The sequence below is a fragment of the Trachypithecus francoisi genome, unplaced genomic scaffold (assembly GCF_009764315.1).
Source record: "Trachypithecus francoisi isolate TF-2019V2 unplaced genomic scaffold, Tfra_2.0 Lachesis_group12, whole genome shotgun sequence".
In the NCBI taxonomy this organism is placed as follows: domain Eukaryota; kingdom Metazoa; phylum Chordata; class Mammalia; order Primates; family Cercopithecidae; genus Trachypithecus; species Trachypithecus francoisi.
In genome coordinates this window covers 84,345,292-84,362,713 of record NW_022681457.1, presented here as the reverse complement: position 1 = coordinate 84,362,713, position 17,422 = coordinate 84,345,292, and the positions used below count along the sequence as shown (strand labels likewise).

General features: G+C 40.0%; 1 protein-coding gene across 2 annotated transcripts in view; it reads left to right on the top strand.

Moving 5' to 3' along the window:
• The window catches only part of RLF (RLF zinc finger), an 89,511-nt gene that overhangs the window by 65,836 nt on the left and 6,253 nt on the right, over nucleotides 1–17,422 (top strand). For both annotated transcript variants that reach the window (XM_033226964.1, XM_033226965.1), the window contains 2 exons: nucleotides 4,774–4,910; nucleotides 13,725–13,866. In XM_033226964.1, the coding sequence (XP_033082855.1) occupies nucleotides 4,774–4,910; nucleotides 13,725–13,866 (279 nt within the window). The remainder of the gene's footprint in view (nucleotides 1–4,773; nucleotides 4,911–13,724; nucleotides 13,867–17,422) is intronic.

Sequence of the window (17,422 nt, the reverse complement as noted above, 5' to 3'; positions counted from 1 at the left end):
CATAATACTGGAAAAAAATTCACATTGTTAATACTGGTTATCATTGAGTTGTAAGATTTAAGATGATTTTTATTCTGTGTTCTGGGTTTTCTATTGTAAATATTTTTGTAATTAGCAGAAATCTAGTAAATAGTAATTAATCAAACTACGATTTCAAGTGATTTCTTTTGGATATATATCCAAGTGAAAACAACAACAAAAATTGGTTTTCCCCATAAAACCCCATGAGTAGACCGGGCGCGGTGGCTCAAGCCTGTAATCCCAGCACTTTGGGAGGCCGAGGCGGGCGGATCACGAGGTCAGGAGATCGAGACCATCCTGGCTAACACGGTGAAACCCCGTCTCTATTAAAAAAATACAAAAAAAAAAAAAAAAACTAGCCGGGCGAGGTGGTGGGCGCCTGTAGTCCCAGCTACTCGGGAGGCTGAGGCAGGAGAATGGCGTAAACCCGGGAGGCGGAGCTTGCAGTGAGCTGAGATCCGGCCACTGGACTCCAGCCTGGGCGACAGAGCGAGACTCCGTCTCAAAAAAAAATAAAAATAAAAATAAAAATAAATAAAATAAAACCCCATGAGTAAGTTTTGGGTCCTTTAGTATTCTGTTACCATTGGCCTGCATGATAATTTTGTGGAAATCAGCCAAAAGTACCCTCACCCTCTACCACCACCTTCATATGGTTGCCTTTCAAAGGTCTTCCGTCTTCTGAGGACAAAAGCCTCATTAGGGCTTGACAAGTGGACTGAATTTCAGCTCCCAGTAACTCCCTTGGCTGGTTAGCTTTGTGCCATGCAAAACTGCACAACTCTGTGACATGGCCTTATTCAGTCTATCTTTCCCCCAGTGTGTGATTTAGCTCTATCCTAAGTCTCTCAACTTGTTTAGCCTTTCATTCACGGAGTGCCATCTACGTGACATCACTCATTGCCGTTATATCAGATAACCTTTTCCCTCCTCACATGTCATAGTTACTCTCACATTAATTAGTTTGCTCATTCTGGCTTTTTATTTTTGGGCTACACTCTCCCCTGTCCATCTAGACCCTGCTATCTCCCCAATAATTATTTTCCTTGGAATCTTTGTGGCTTACTTCAGTCAATGTTATTCTTCCTGTCTTCAGTCCTCTGTCCCATTTATTCTTCATGTTATTTATCTTATAGTTATCTTTCATTCTAACAAGTAGTTATTGATGTTCATTCATAGACCTGGCACTATTGTAGGCACTGAATATAAAGTGGTGAAAGAAACAGACTTCTGCCCTTAAGGAACTTGTATTTTAGTGGTAAAATAGATAGTAAGCATACTTGATTATTTGAAACACATGTTCGGTTTGTCTTACCAGCTATAGAATTGTTAGCCCCAGGACTAGAAATTATATTTAAGAACAAAAAATTGTTTTAGTATCTTAAGTGTAAGATGTTTCCTAGATACTCATTAAAACTCCTAGAAGCTTGTGGATGACCTTCATTTTAATTTACTTTAGCTGTGAAGTATTTTCTTGCATATATTTGTTTTTTAGTGTGGTCTTTGCTATTTATTGCAAAAGATTGAGGACAAGTAGTATAACGATATTTTGTTAGTGAGGTGTTATCTCATTTTAATTTACATGAATTTTTTCAGTTATTTATTTACTTTTATTTATCGTATCTTTTTTCCTCTATATTCAAGAAGGTACAGGTATTTGGGGCATAATACTGAGATTCTCTTCAAGTCAAAGGATGTTAACTGAGTGCTTGTTGTGTGAATATCCTATAACAGGTGCCAAGGGGGATAAAAGTATAAAATAAGATCTAGTACCTGCTTTCAAGGAATTTAGAATCTATAAGGAGGAACAGATAACAGATATGGAAGAAAAAACTCTGGCTTCAGTTTTTCTCATTTGTAAAAATGATCAGATATCTCATTTAGTTAAATGAAAGTGGAAAATAAGTCTAGAGTGATATTTCGGTTATTACCTCAGATAAGTGGGCACAAGACAAATGAGCTCTTGAATTGGAAGCTTATACAAAGCCCCCACTATATACTAGTTGCGCCTTCACAATACAAACCTTGATGGAAGCAAAACAGTCAAGTTAATAGATAATGAAAATGTGTGTGTGAGATACCAAGCTTCGGAGTTATGAACCTCTTGATCAGAAATTTCATTATCAGGCATACTGGTGTATTTTAAAATGCCAGGTAAACAGATATATTAAGAGCTAATTAAAAGAATGCTAATATTTGCTGAAAATGCATAATTGGAGAAAGTTAAAGTTTAATCTGAGACATTGGTAGAGAAAGTTAAGCTTTGTTTGTTTAGGCCAGTGCAGGAGCATGTTTACCAACAATCCCTGTGGTAACTTAGAAGGCACGGAGATAATGATAATAGCAAAACAGAAGTACTGGCCAGGCGCGGTGGCTCATACCTATAATCCCAGCACTTTGGGAGGCTGAGGCGGGCGGATCATGAGGTCAGGAGATCGAGACCATCCTGGCTAACATGGTGAAACTCTGTCTCTACTAAAAATATTAAACAATTAGCTGGGCATGGTGTAGTAATCCCAGCTACTCAGGAGGCTGAGACAGGAGAATCACTTGAACCTGGGAGGCAGAGGTTGCAGTGAGCTGAGATCATGCCACTGCAGTCAAGCCTGGGCGACAGAGCGAGACTCCATCTCAAAAAAGAAAAAAAAAGAAAGAAAAACAGAAGTGCTTCTACTCCTAGCAACTCTCAAGACTTGATGCTCCCACAGTATTGCTGAGTTACCCACAACAATACTGAAATACTTTATTTCTGTTTTCTTCAATGCCATGCTCACTCTTATTTAGGCCACTGCATGTGTTTTTCTTCTTGTCCTGGAGTATCTTTCGCAATTCACTCTCCCTTATGGCTTATTCCTATTCATTCCACTCATCTTAGATGCCACTTTACCCGGAAAGTCTTTTTTGGTTCCCAAATTTGGGTTAGATTCTTCTTACCAGAGGTATTTTTAAAATACTGTATACTCTCTCATTGTAGCTATTTAATTCTTAGTAACTGCTTCCTTACTAATAACCCTGACTAGACTGTGATATCCATTAGGGCAAAAATTAGATTGGCTTGCATCTCTAGTACTTCGCACAGTGCAGGTATTTAGCAAATGACACTGCTTTGCTAGGCACATACATTTTGATATGGCTATTTTTCTTCTTGCAGGATTTTGTTTACAGGGGATTTGGGATATTATTTATAAAGCTGTGCTCTTGTCCTCGAGTTTATAGTCTAGCTGGAGAGCCAAAGTGAAAGTACATAAAAAAGTAAAATAATAGGGCCAGGGCGTTGGCTCACACCTATAATCCCAACACTTTGAGAGGCTGAGGCAGGAGGGATCACTTGAGGCCAGGAGTTTGAGACCAGCCTGGGCAGCATAGTGACACCTCATCTCTACAAAAATTAAAAAAAAAAAAAAAAAAAAAGCTGGGTGGGGTGGTACAGACCTGTGGTCACAGCTCCTTGAGAAACTGAGGCAGGAGGATCTCTTGAGCCCAAGAGAGTAGAGACTTCAGTGAGCCATGATTACCCTAACTGCACTGCAGCCTAAGCAACAGAATAAGACACTGTCTTTAAAAACACACACACACACACACACACAAAATAATAAAAGGTAAAGGCCAGTGTAAGTAGGTTAAATGTTGGCCCAAGGCAGAATAAATAGCCCAATTTAAACATTTTCAATTTAAAAATGAACTTTTGACTCATTTTTTATTTGTGAAATGGAAATGATATTGCCTGCCTTGCCAGTCTTACAGATTTGTCATGTTGACGTATGACAAAAAACGAGATAATACAGTAAAATTTATTTGAAAAAATAAAAAAAGTTCTAGAAATAAGTGCTACAAAGGAGAAATTTGAGTGTTTGACAGCGATCCAAATAACATGACCTCAGAAGTTAGGAAACGATTCTGTAAGAAAATAACATTTGAGCTGAGCTTTAAAAAAAGCCTCTCTGCACCTACCTGAAGATATGACTAAAATTAGAGCCTTAGAACCACCCCCTTGTAACTACATAGCACTCTGGAGGAGTTGAGCTGTTTACCTCATTTGCTCTGATGCAAAAAAAAAAGAATGAGAAAGGGTCTTTTAAAGTCTAGTTCACTTGTTTTTATGCTCTTTTTCAATGTAGGAAAGGAGCCCCAGAAAAATTTGACTGATTTGTCTAGAGGGTTTTTGTTTGTTTTTTTAAGATTTAAGTCGTGTAAATGAAAAGATGTATTTCTAAAAAGGGTTTTGATGGTCTGAAAAACCCATTAATACACTAGAAATTTTCCTTCTATTAAAAAAATGATGTTAACGTAGCATTTGTGTTTAAAACAATTCCTGAACTGGCCTCCTTTAGCCCCACTGACAGTGAGGATAAGCCATATATTTTACTATCTGTAACCAGAGTGACCCAGCTGTGGTCATAGGTACTAGGGGAAGACAGGAACAGGAAAGAAAAAAAAGATAATAATACTTCAGGTAAAAATAACCTGAGATTATTATATATAATTTGAATCATCTATATGGTAGCAATGTTCGTAATTTTTTTAAAATGCAAAAATGTTTCTATCTATATTGAGACTGTAGTAGAACTTCCTTATAGTGTCTGTTCCCTTCTTTAATATTTTCTTATGTGAAATATTCATGCCAGAAGACTCATTCATTAGGAGAAAATTATGTCTCTAATTTTTGCCTCATCAAGAAGTTTCACATTATATAACAAAGTTTACTGAAAAGTCACCATTTTCTTTTTGACTTAGTCATCTCATTTTTGATAGATTGCAAAGGTCGACTGCAAGGAAGTACTAGACATCATTTGTAATCTGGAATCTGAGGGGCAGGATAATACAGCATTTGTTCTTTGTACGACTTACCTTACCCAGCAGCTCCAAACTGCAAGTGTATATTGTTCTTGGTAAGTATATTTAGTTTTACACTCTTTATTTGTTAGCACATAGTATATAGCATTTAGGGTTTATGTAAAATGTTAATTTGTTTCTAATTTAAAACCTAGCATGAACTGTGAATAGCTTCTTGCTTCCACACAAAATCATTTAATTAAAAATATCATTGGTTTAATCTAGTACAAGAAAGGATAAAATATTCTTCTTGATTATCCCATAAAGGGTTGTCTGTTAACTCCAATATATGTCTTCTATCTTGAAGATAAAATTTTGTCAATATGAAACAAACCTGTGTTAGATTGTTTTCTTTTCATTTTTTTAGTATCTTCTGGGTAGTCCTTCCCATTCTTATTTGGGAACCCACAGATGAAAAGGATCGAATTATCTAGGTTTCTAGGTCAAACTAGCACTAAAAAAGAAATTCATTTGAATAGTAATCTCTTTTGCAACTTTGGAACTATATAGTTGAATTGCATTATTTTGGTTTTAATTCAATTTATATCTTGTTTGCCTACAGAATACTTAGTTGCTAAAAAGGAAACAGTAAGTGTATCCATGGTTCTTTCATTCTAACTGTATTGAATCTATTTAGGCCAAAGGGACAAACCTGATACACAGGAAACCTCTAAAATGTAAGACTCTCTGTCAGTAAGTATCAGATTAGTGGTATGGATAATGCTATAGGAGATCAGAGAGAGGTGTTCACTGTATACCGGAGTATTAAAGGTGTCAGGGAGGAAGTAATATTTGAGATTTAATTCTAAGAATGGGTTGGATTTGCATTATCTTGATTAGAGGAACTCTGAGTGTTTCAGAACCTAAGGATGGCTTAAAATTGGAAATGAGCATTTTGTTTATAGGAAAACCTAGTAAAGCCTTTTGTGTACTTCAGCCCTCATTGATCTCCCTCCCTCTGGATCGTCTGTCTATTTTAATAGTTTTATGATTAATACTGTTGTATGTTACTATATTTCTTTTTGTTTATTATTTTATGTAGAAATTTTGTGTGCTGTAATCTCACCCAGTCCTCATAATAATCATTGCACAGGTGAGGCAGTTGGGGGATCATAGGGACCAGAGAAAACTTGTAATTGTCCGTGGTCTCAAAGCTAAAGTGGTAGAGCTGAGATTCAAGCCCAGGTTTTAAACTTCTAATCTAGTGCTTTTCTTCTGTATACGTGTTTTCTTGGCATAGGCCAAAATTCAAATTGTAGTTTTTGCCACCAAATCCACTATGCCAGAGTTATACCTCCTGTGAGAAAGAAGATAGTGAGATGGGGACTTAAATATAATTTCTTTATAATGAAAAAAGTATCTACCATTATAGCTAGATTTTCAGTACAAATAATAAATCATATATGGAATGTGTTATAGATTGTGTTTAAAATTTTTCTTCCCTTCTTTAGTCGCCCACCATTCACTCTTCCAGAGCTGTTAGTGGCTCTAGGATTAATGCTGTTCTTCTATAGCAGGAAGAGATTAATAGAGATTTCCCTTTGTGGCCTCCTCAGGAGCTATAATGAGTAAAGGAAAGAAAATCTTAGTCATTTCACACTTTGTTAAAAGTAAGCTTCTTTCAGGCAATTCAAGGAGAAATCACAGCTTTTGTTTTGTTTTGTTTTGTTTTTTTGAGACCGAGTCTTGCTCTGTCACCCAGGCTGGAGTGCAGTGATGTGATCTCGGCTCACTGCACCCTCCGCCTCCTGAGTAGCTGGGATTACAGGTGCAGGCCGCCACGCCCAGCTAATTTTTGTATTTTTGGTAGAGACTGGGTTTCACCATGTTGGTCAGGCTGGTCTTGAACTCCTAACCTCATGATATCTACCCGCCTCAGCCTACCAAAGTGCTAGGGTTATAGGCATGAGCCACCACGCCTAGCCACATCTTTTTTTTTTAACCCTTCCATTGTTTTCGAAAGCTTTTGTTTTGGTAGTGGGATGCTGGAGTTAGAATATTAGAATAACATAAAACGTTGAATTTTGGCCAGGCGTGGCTCACACCTGTAATCTCAGCACTTTGGGAGGCCGAGGTCGGTGGGTCACCTGAGGTCAGGAGTTCAAGACCAGCCTGAACAACATGGTGAAACCCCATCTCTACTAAAAATACAAAAATTAGCCATGCGTGGTGGCAGGCACCTGTAATCCCAGCTACTCAGGAGGCTGAGGCACCAGAATCGCTTGAACCTGGGAGGTGGAGGTTGCAGTGAGCTGAGGTCATGCCAGCTCAGGAGACAAGAGCAAGTCCATCTCAAAAAAACCACAAAAAACATTGAATTTTACTAAGGAAAATTAGTCACAGGAATTCTGTTCAAATGAGATAGATTATTTTGTTATGCTTGAGGTAGTGGGACATAAGGAGTATTTGTTTAAAAAAAAACTTTTAAATTAAGTGGTATTTTGGATAAGAGAGATATCAGTATTTTTTAAATGTGGCAATAAAGTTGAAATACAAAGTAATAAAAGTAGTCATGCTTATTTTTAAACACATATGCTAGAATTTATTTCTTGGGAGTATCATTCTTGAGTGTAGTTACCATGAAGATAATATTTGAAATGTAAACTATATAGCTATCGGCCGGGTGCAGTAGCTCATGCCTGTAATCCCAGCAATTTGGGAGGCTAAGGTGGGTGGATCATTTGAGGTCAGGAGTTTGAGACCAGCCTGGCCAACATGGTGAAAATCCATCTCTACTTAAAATACAAAAGTTAGCCGGGCATGGTGGCGTGCGCCTGTAATCCCAGCTACCCTGGAGGCTGAGGCAAGAGAATTGCTAGAACTCGGGAGGCAGAGGTTGCAGTGAGCCGAGATCATGCCACTGTACTCCAGTCTGGGCGACAGAGCAAGACTCTATTTCAAAAAAAAAAAAGCCGGATGGTACTGGTGCACACCTATAATCCCAGCTACTCAGGAGGCTGAGGCAGGAGAATTGCTTGAGCCTGGGAGGGGGAGGTTATGGTGAGCCAAGATCACAACACTGCATTCCAGTCTGGGTGACACAATGAGACCCTGTCTCAAAAAACAAAACAAAAACCTATGTAACTGTCACTCAGAACATTTTTTATTCTTTTAGAAATTTCCCTCAAAGACATTTACAAACCACAGTAAAAAGTAAAAATGTTTTAAACTTTGCAGCTGTTATTCTTTAACTTACTTATTAATCTTGACCCCAAAAGATTTTTGACTGTTGGAGAAAATTAAAGAAGTGCTAGAAGAGGCCAGGCTCGGTGGCTCACGCCTGTAATCCCAGCACTTTGGGAGGCCAAGGCGGGCGGATCATGAGGTCAGGAGATCGAGACCATCCTGGCTAACACGGTGAAACCCTGTCTCTACTAAAAATACAAAAAATTAGCTGGGCGTGGTGGCGGGTGCCTGTAGTCCCAGCACTCGGGAGGCTGAGGCAGGAGAATGGCGTGAACCCGGGAGGCGGAGCTTCCTGTAAGCCGAGATCGTACCACTGCACTCTAGCCTGGGCAACACAGCAAGACTCCATCTCAAAAAGAAAAAGAAGTACTAGAGGAGTAAGCTCCCTGTAGATGCCTCTCAGTGGTAATATAATTGGAATAGCCATGCATTTGAAAAAGGTGACCATTTTGAGTGAGATGATGTATATATAGAGAGGTGTAATTACTGCAGCCATTTTAAAGTCATAAAGTTGAACTTTGAACCTCCACAGTAAGCTTTCATTGAGTATTTGATAGACTGGCCTTTGCTTTCTGTAATGTGTCTGAGCTTAAATTTTGTGTTACACATTTGTGTTTCTTCAGATGTAGTTACATGTCTGTTCTGCCCCAACTAGACTGATATACCAACCAATATGTTGTTTAATTCACATTTGTGTCCTCAGTAACTGGTGAAGACTAGCATATGTGTTTTATTTAACAGAATTTTGTGGGAGAGAAAAGAGGTCTTGGGGGTCAATTACTATTGTATTAGCTTAAAAACTTTTTTTCTGTAATAGCCTTTTTTAGGGGGTGGTCATCCCTTGATTCCACAGTTTTATTTACTTCATTCCTAAAATACCTAAATTCTGAATCCCAGTGTAACATGTTAACTTGACTTCATGGGCTTCTTGCTATGTAACACAGAGTAATGTTTGTATGCATATATGTATGTATTTATTTTTGAGACAGAGTCTCGCTCTTGTCACCCAGGCTTCAGTGCAGTGGTGCAATCTCAGCTCACTGCAGCCTCCGCCTCCCGGGTTCAAGCGATTTTTTGCCTCAGCTTCCCAAGTAGCTGGGATTACAGGTGCCAGTCACCACACCCGGCTAATTTTTTGTATTTTTAGTAGAGACGGGGTTTTACCATGTGGGCCAGGCTGGTCTCAATCTCCTGACCTCAGCTGAGCCACCACGCTGGCCAAAACACAGAGTAATTTAAAGTTCTTGCTTAGCAGCTAAATTCCTACCAAAATGTGTTTCTTGCTGTTAACAGAGCTAAATTTCCTTTCCAATTTTTATAAATTTATATATAATTTGTTGAAATGAGCTAGGTAATGGCAAAATTGTGGGCACAGTAGATCATCTCAGTATTGGAAGCATACATACAATGGAATCATTTTCCATTATTTTCAATGGTTGGCTTTTTTTAAAAAGTCACATTATTGTAGTAATTGAAGAAGAACTTATCCTAGTGCATGTTTGATCTATCAGGCTGTCGGTTACTATTGGATGTTGGTTTCAGTGTTCCAGTGTACAGATTTGAATGGATGATTGAAGTGACATCTTGCATCCTCATGAGTAATATACTGGCTGTCATGATTTCAGGCATGTTTATATATTTGGGTGGGTAATCATTTTATATCGATTTATAACTATGCAAATATTTTTACAAAATACACCATAAATGCCCGTTTTTGATCATGCTTATTTGGAGTTAACATACTTGGAGCCTGAAATACTTAATTTGGAATACCAAGCCCTGGACATTCTGACTTACTGTTTTAAAAGTTATTTGAGCGGCCGGGCATGGTGGTTTACGCGTGTAATCCCAGCATTTTGGGAGGCCGGCGCGGGTGGATCACGAGTTCTGGAGTTTAAGACCAGCCTGACCAAGGTGCTGAAACCCCTTCTCTACTAAAAATAAAAAAATTAGCCAGGCATGCTGGCAGGCACCTGTAATCCCAGCTACTAGGGAGGCTGAGGCAGGAAAATCGCTTGAACCTGGGTGGCAGAGGTTGCAGTAAGCTGAGATTGCACCACTGCACTCCAGCCTGGGTGACAGAGGAAGACTCCATCTGGGGGGAAAAAATTATTTGAGCCTGTAATCCCAGTACTCGGGAGGCTGAAGTGGATAGATCTCTTGAGGTCAGGAGTTCGAGACCAGCCTGGACAGCATGGTGAAACCCCGTCTCTACTAAAATTACATAAATTAGCCAGGCATAGTGGCATGTGCCTGTAGTCCCCAGCTACTCAGGAGGCTGAGGAAGGAGAATTGCTTGAACCTGGGAGGTGGAGGTTGCAGTGAGCCGAGATCATATCACTGCATTCCAGCCTGGGCAACAGAACAAGACTCCGTCTCAAAAAAAAAAGGCCAGGCTCAGTGGCTCATGCATGTAATCCCAGCACTTTGGGAGGGCAAAGTGGGCGGATCACCTGAGGTCGGGAGTTCAAGACCAGTCTGGCCAACATAGCGAAACCCCATCTCTACTAAAAATACAAAAATTAGCCGGGCATGCTGGCAAGCATCTGTAATCCCAGCTACTCGAGGGAGGCTAAGGCAGGACAATCACTTGAACCTGGGAGGTGGAGGTTGCAGTGAGCCAAGATCGTGCCATTGCACTCCAGCCTGGGCGACAGCGTGAGACTCTGTCTCAAAAAAAAAAAAAAAATTATTTGAGAGACTTTAATTCTCAACCTGCCTTTTAACCACTTTAATGGATTTACCTAACTTTGTTGTCAGGCTGGAGTATAGTGGCAAAATCAAAGCTCACTGCAGCCTTGAACTCCTGGGCTCAAGTGATTCTCCCACCTCAGCCTCCCAAGTATCTGCAATTATAGGCTTGAGCCTCTGTGCCTGGCTTTAGTTAGTGAATTTTATTTTATTTGAGAGAAGATATTACTTTGTCACCTAGGCTGAAGTGTACTAGTGAGATCACAGCTTAATTCAGCCTTAAATCCTGGGCTCAATGACCCCACCCCCCATCTCCGCCTCCTCAGTAGCTGGGACTACAGGTGTGCCACTAAGACTGGCTAGGCTTTTTTTGTTTGGTTGGTTTTAGGGTCTTACTGTGTTGCTCAGGCTGATCTTGAACTCCTAGCCTCAAGTAATCCTCTGCTGAGGTTATAGGCATGAGCCACTATGCCCAGCCCTTTAGTAAATTTTAGATAGTTGACATCGTTTACTCGTGTGTATCTTTATAATCAGGATTTACTGGCTTTGATAATTTTTGTTCTGTTCAAATAGGACAGATTTCACATACATATGACAGATTACAAAAGTTTGTATTACTTAACATGCTTAAATCTGAATAAAGTAAACTGTTTAAAATGAACAGTTATCCCAGCTTGCCTGGCTGGTGGCTATTTTCACAGCTGGCCTATCTCAATTTTCACTTCTTGTGGTTAGGAAAGTGGCACTAGCCAAATAAAGGCAATTTTTTTTTTTTTTTTTTTTGAGACAGTCTGGCTCTGTCGCCCAGGCTGGAGTGCAGTGGCGCGATCTCGGCTCACTGCAAGCTCTGCCTCCCAGGTTCATGTCATTCTCCTGCCTCAGCCTCCCAAGTAGCTGGGACTACAGGCATCCACCAGCATGCCTGGCTAATTTTTTTGTATTTTTAGTAGAGATGGGGTTTTACCATATTAGCCAGGATGGTCTTGATCTCCTGACCTCGTGATCCGCCGGCTTCGGCCTCCCAAAGTGCTGGGATTACAGGCGTGAGCCACTGCGCCCAGCCCCAGAAAGGCAAATATTTAAAGGCATTTTAAATTAATTGTATTTGTTATAGCTCAAATTTGCCATCCTATTAAGCTTCATTAATTTATCTTTTTGTGTGTGTGACGGAGTCTTGCTGTGTCATCCGGGCTGGAGCACAGTGGCGCAATCTCGGCTCACTGCAGCCTCCACCTCGACCAATCATTTATCTTTTGAGATACCATATATTCATTTCAATCTTTGAAGCAAGTTTTATAACTACTTAACAATTTCACCTTATGCTGGGCACAGTGGCTCATGCCTGTAATCCCAGAACTTTGGGAGGCAGAGGCAGGTGGATCACCTGAGGTTGGGAGTTTGAGACCAGCTTGACCAACATGGAGAAACCCCATCTCTACTAAAAACACAAAATTATCCGGGCGTGGTGGCACATGCCTGTAATCCCAGCTACTTGGGAGGCTGAGGCAGGAGAATTGCTTAAACCTGGGAGGCAGAAGTTGCGGTGAGCCAAGATCTGCCATTGCACTCCAGCCTGGGCAATGAGAGCAAAGCTCCGTCTGGGGAAAAAAAAAAAAACTCACCTTACAAGAGCCCCAGTTACCTCTTTAGAAATATAAGAAAATAAATTCTGTTAAATATATTTACTTTAAATTACATGTTTCCATTTCTTAAGCTTTGGATTTGTAGCCAACTTTCTGGGAGACAGTCTGTGTTAATAGCAATATAGGATATCAGTGTTTTTAAATTGGCTTATGAAAATAATACAGATTTTTAAGTAAAAATTATTTAATCAGTATCCATTGATTTACTTAAAAGAGCCACATTTTTTAAGTGATAGCATTCTTTTTAGTTTAGTGTTTTTTTTTTTTTTAATTTTTTTTTTCTTTTGAGACGGAGTCTTGCTCTGTCGCCTAGGCTGGAGTGCATTGGCGCTATCTCGGCTCACTGCAACCTTCACCTCCTGGGTTCGAGCGATTCTCCTGTTCTCAGCCTCCCAAGTAGCTGGGATTACAGGCGTCCACCACCACGCTCAGCTAAGTTTTATATTTTTAGTAGAGAGGAGGTTTCACCATGTTGGCCAGCCCGGTTTTGAACTCCTGACCTCAAGTGATCTGTCCCCCTTCACCTCCCAAAATATTAGGATTACAGGCGTGAGCCACCTGCCATGCCTGGCCTCTTTTTAGTTTTGCTATTAGAAGTGATAACATTCTTTTTATTTTCACTATTAGCTTTCCTTGCATTCACATTTTACATTCTCATTAGCATTTCTATTCTTGGCATTTTTGAGTTTCTAATGCTTTTTTGCTTGAGTGTTTTATTCATTAAATGTTTTTGTTTAATTTATTATTTTCAAGCTTTCCTTTTGTTTCCATGATAAATCTTTGTGAGATTCCTGTATTTTAGCCATTTCCAAAAAGTGCCATTTTACTTATTTCACTGGAAGTATTTAAACATTCCAAACTACAGGCTCTAAGTAGCATCCTGGTATTTTAGATCTGGAAAGGGCCCTTAAGATCACTGTATAGAAGTGTACATTTAGAGTATCCATTTGTTGTATATATATTTCGTTGTTAGTTTAGTGATGTCTGATTATCTCTGCCCATTAGGACAGGGCTTAATTCAATCAGTATAATAATTATCAGTGTGAAGGATAAAACCTTTTAGAACAACATGGGATCTAAATACGTTTTTTAAAAATGTCACCATAAAGGAAGTAGTGTTTTGTTTTTATTTTTCCCCCCAAACACAAGAGAAGTCAGGGAATCATTATGGAGGATTCTTAATATTTTTAACAGTTTGGGAGAAAGCAGTGGTGAATATAGATAGTTTTTAATCTAGTTTTTGTTTTCTCTACTGTCAGCTTTCTACAGATCAAAAAATTGGGTTGCCGGGGGCAGGGCAGCAAATATCAGTTACTTTAAATGTTTTACCATGATCTTCTTTTTTTATAGGGAACTGACTCTCTTTTGGAGTAAACTGCAAAGAAGAATTGACCCTTCTTTAGATACTTTTTTGGAGCGCTGTCGTCAGTTTGGTGTCATAGCTAAAACGCAGCAGCATTTATTTTGCCTCATTAGAGTTATACAAACTGAAGTGAGTACTTTATGCCTTCTCTGCTAACTGTAACAGCTGGAGGAAAGAAATGAGTGAGAAGATAATGTCTCAGGAAATTCCCTTTAGATAAAGGAAGATAAGAAATAATGGGTTTTAATAAGATTAATGGAATTGACCACATCTGACTGCTTCTCCAGATTGACTTCCTATAATTAATCAGAAACAAATTGATGGCCAAACAAGTTAGGTGGTAATTATTTCTAATTACTGTGAATGAAGTTGTGTCTCCTGTCACATTAAGAGCATTTTAAGAGGCCAGGCACAGTGACTCAAGCCTGTAATCCCAGCACTTTGGGAGGCCGAGGCGGGTGGATCACTTGAGCTCAGGAGTTCGAGACCAGCCTGGCCAACCTGGTGAAACCCTGTCTCTACTAAAAATACAGAAATTAGCCGGGCATGGTGGCGGGTGCCTGTAATCCCAGCTACTTTGGAGGCTGAGGCAGGAGAATCGCTTGAACGGGGAAGGCGGAGGTTGCGGTGAGCCAAGATTGCACCACTGCACTCCAGCCTAGGCAACAGAGTGAGACTTGGTCTTTAAAAAAAAAAAAAAAAGAACATTTCAAGGTAACTATAGAACTTGCCCATTTAAACAATTACTTTATAATTGGCCATTAGAACATTTTGTTTTGTTTAAATCTTTAATAAAGGTACTAATTTTCTATTGTTGAATAACATATCACAAAAATGAATATTAAAACAATGTCCATTTTTATTAGTTCAGTTTTATAAATCAGAAATCCAGCACAATGTGGCAGGATTCTCTTCTAAGATTATCGCATTGGCTAAAATGTAGTTGGCTAGGCTAAGTTGTTATCAGAAGCTCTGTGGAAAATCCACTTCAAAGCTTGTTCTTACCATTGACAGATTTCAGTTCCTGTGATTGTAGGACTAAGGTTACTGTTTTCTGGCTGGCTGCCAGTCAGGGTCTGTTCTCAGGTCCTAGAAAGCTACACTCAGTCTTTGCGTCTATTTTCTTTTTTTTTTTGAGACGGAGTCTCACTCTGTCGCCCAGGCTGTAGTGCAGTGGTGTGATCGTAACTCATTACAGCCTCAAACTCCTTGACTCAAGCCGTTCTCCCGTCTCAGCCTCCAGAGTAGCTGAGACTACAGGCATGTAGTTTTTTTCTTTTTTCGTGGGGAGCAGTGGTAGATACAGGGTCTTGCTTTGTTGCCCAGACTGGTTCTCAACTCCTGGCCTCAAGCAATTCTCCCATCTCAGCCTTCCAAAGTGCTGGGATTATAGGTGTAAGCTGCCACACCTGTCCGCTTGAACCTGGGAGGCAGAGGTTGCAATGAGCCGAGATCACACCATTGCACTCCAGCCTGGGCGACAGAGTGAGACTCTGTCTCAAAAAAAAAAAAAAGAAAAAGAAAAAAGAAACAAAGGTTAAATGACTTGGCTACATCCTATGTGCGCTTGCATCAATGTGCCAAGTCACTCTTGATCCCTCACCTTCCTAGTTTAAGACCCACCAATTTCTTCAAAATTGAGCTCCACATTCCATATCCTGATTCAAATTTATTCACTACTCCTTTCAGTAACTTTTTGGCCTATCTGTTCAGAATATATAATGGTATTTCTGGTTACTTTTCTTTGAAAAGTGTTGTTAGTGATTTTTCAAATGTTACCATCCCAACCAGATTAGGCTGTTGAAGAAAGAATGGCCATTCTTTGCTGTCCACCTCACAGTCTTCCAAAAGGAGTTAATAACTTGTGGAGAACCTGAATTATTTTTTTAAAATTTAGCTGACTTTCCCCAAGTCCTCTCTGCTGTTACTTACAAATGATAAACTTGTATCACATCATCCTAATAAGTCAAGAGACCCATGGTCTAGTCCTGTGGAGCCACTGAAGCAACACGGCCTGTACTTGGACTACATTCCAAATGAGAGGGAGAAACTTCTATATTCTTTAGGCCACTACTGTTGTGGGATGTCTGCCATTCATAACAGAACCAGATCCTAGCTGATACAGGCTAAGTAATGCCTCTCTTTCAAAAAAGCTAGTCTCGGCTCGTCTGAAAGGTAGAGAGTTATCTCGATTGTTCACAGTCAGTTACAGACTGAACTCTGTTCTACTCTTTTTCCCCTTCTCACTATTACACTTTAGTTTTTTTTTTTTTTTTTTTTTTTTTTTTGAGACGGAGTCTAGCTCTGTCGCCCAGGCTGGAGTGCAGTGGCGCGATCTCGGCTCACTGTAAGCTCCGCCTCCCGGGTTTACGCCATTCTCCTGCCTCAGCCTCCCGAGTAGCTGGGACTACAGGCGCCCGCCATCTCGCCAGGCTAGTTTTTTGTATTTTTTAGTAGAGACGGGGTTTCACCGTGTAGACCAGGATAGTCTCCATGTCCTGACCTCGTGATCCGCCCATCTCGGCCTCCCAAAGTGCTGGGATTACAGGCTTGAGCCACCGCGCCCGGCCCACACTTGACTAGTTTTAAAGGAAAAAAATGTTGGAGTCTCAGTTTGCAAGGGCTTCTACACTCACTCACTCCCTTTCCACCTACCAGTCCACATCTCTTCTACTCTTCAGGCCAAATTTTTTTTTTATTTATTTTATTATTTTATTTTTTTTGGAGACGAAGTCTCACTCTATTGCCCAGGCTGGCGTGCAGTGGCATGATCTTGGTTCACTGCAACCTCTGCTTCCCAGGCTCAAGGGATTCTCAATGCCTCAGCCTCCTGAGTAGCTGGGACTTTGGGCCTCCATCACCATGCCTGGCTAATTAGAGATGGGGTTTTGCCACGTTGGCCATGCTGGTCTTAAAACTCCATGCCTCAAGTGAGGTGCCTAGCTCGGTCTCCCAAAGTGCTGGGATTACAGATGGGAACCACCGTGCCCGGCCTAAATGCTTTTAAGTCCTTGCTCGTCTGCTTGCTAGTCGATGACACTGGGCAACTTAACCTTCTGAGTGTTGGGGATTTTTTGTCTATAAAATGAGGATATGTGCAAAAAAGTTTATTTCAAATAAGTGCCTAAGTTGTAGTAGGGGTTCTGTAAATCAATGACAGTGATTTCTTTGTGTTCCCAGCATTTAAAATGAGTGATGCCCAACACAGAATTAAATGCCTGGCAAATTGTTGACTGATTTAAACAGTGGAATTTACTCCGTTATTTTACATCGTATTCTGTTGAACAGTTATAATGTGCTAGCGTTACTATTTCATCTTTATAACCTTAGGAGGAGGAAAATCTGGTATTACCATTACTGTTATCATTTTACCAATAAGGAAACTGAAGTTTAGAGGTTGAGAACCTGTTACTTGTTGTGAAGCTGGGGTTCAAAGGCAGTCACAGTCTGATTCTAAAGTCTCTGCTCTTAGCAGTGTATTTTAAGCCATTCTGACATATCTTGCTTTTCTTTTTTCATGTCATTTTCACATTTCAGCCTCTCAGATAAAAAGAGTTATCTTGTATGTACCAAGCTTTTATCACATATGACCAGGTCTTCCTAATTTTAAACTAGTTTCTGAGAACCTGCTGCCGTAGCAAGATTTTCTGATTTCTCTTTTCTCCCTGGAAAGCTGAGATTCAGT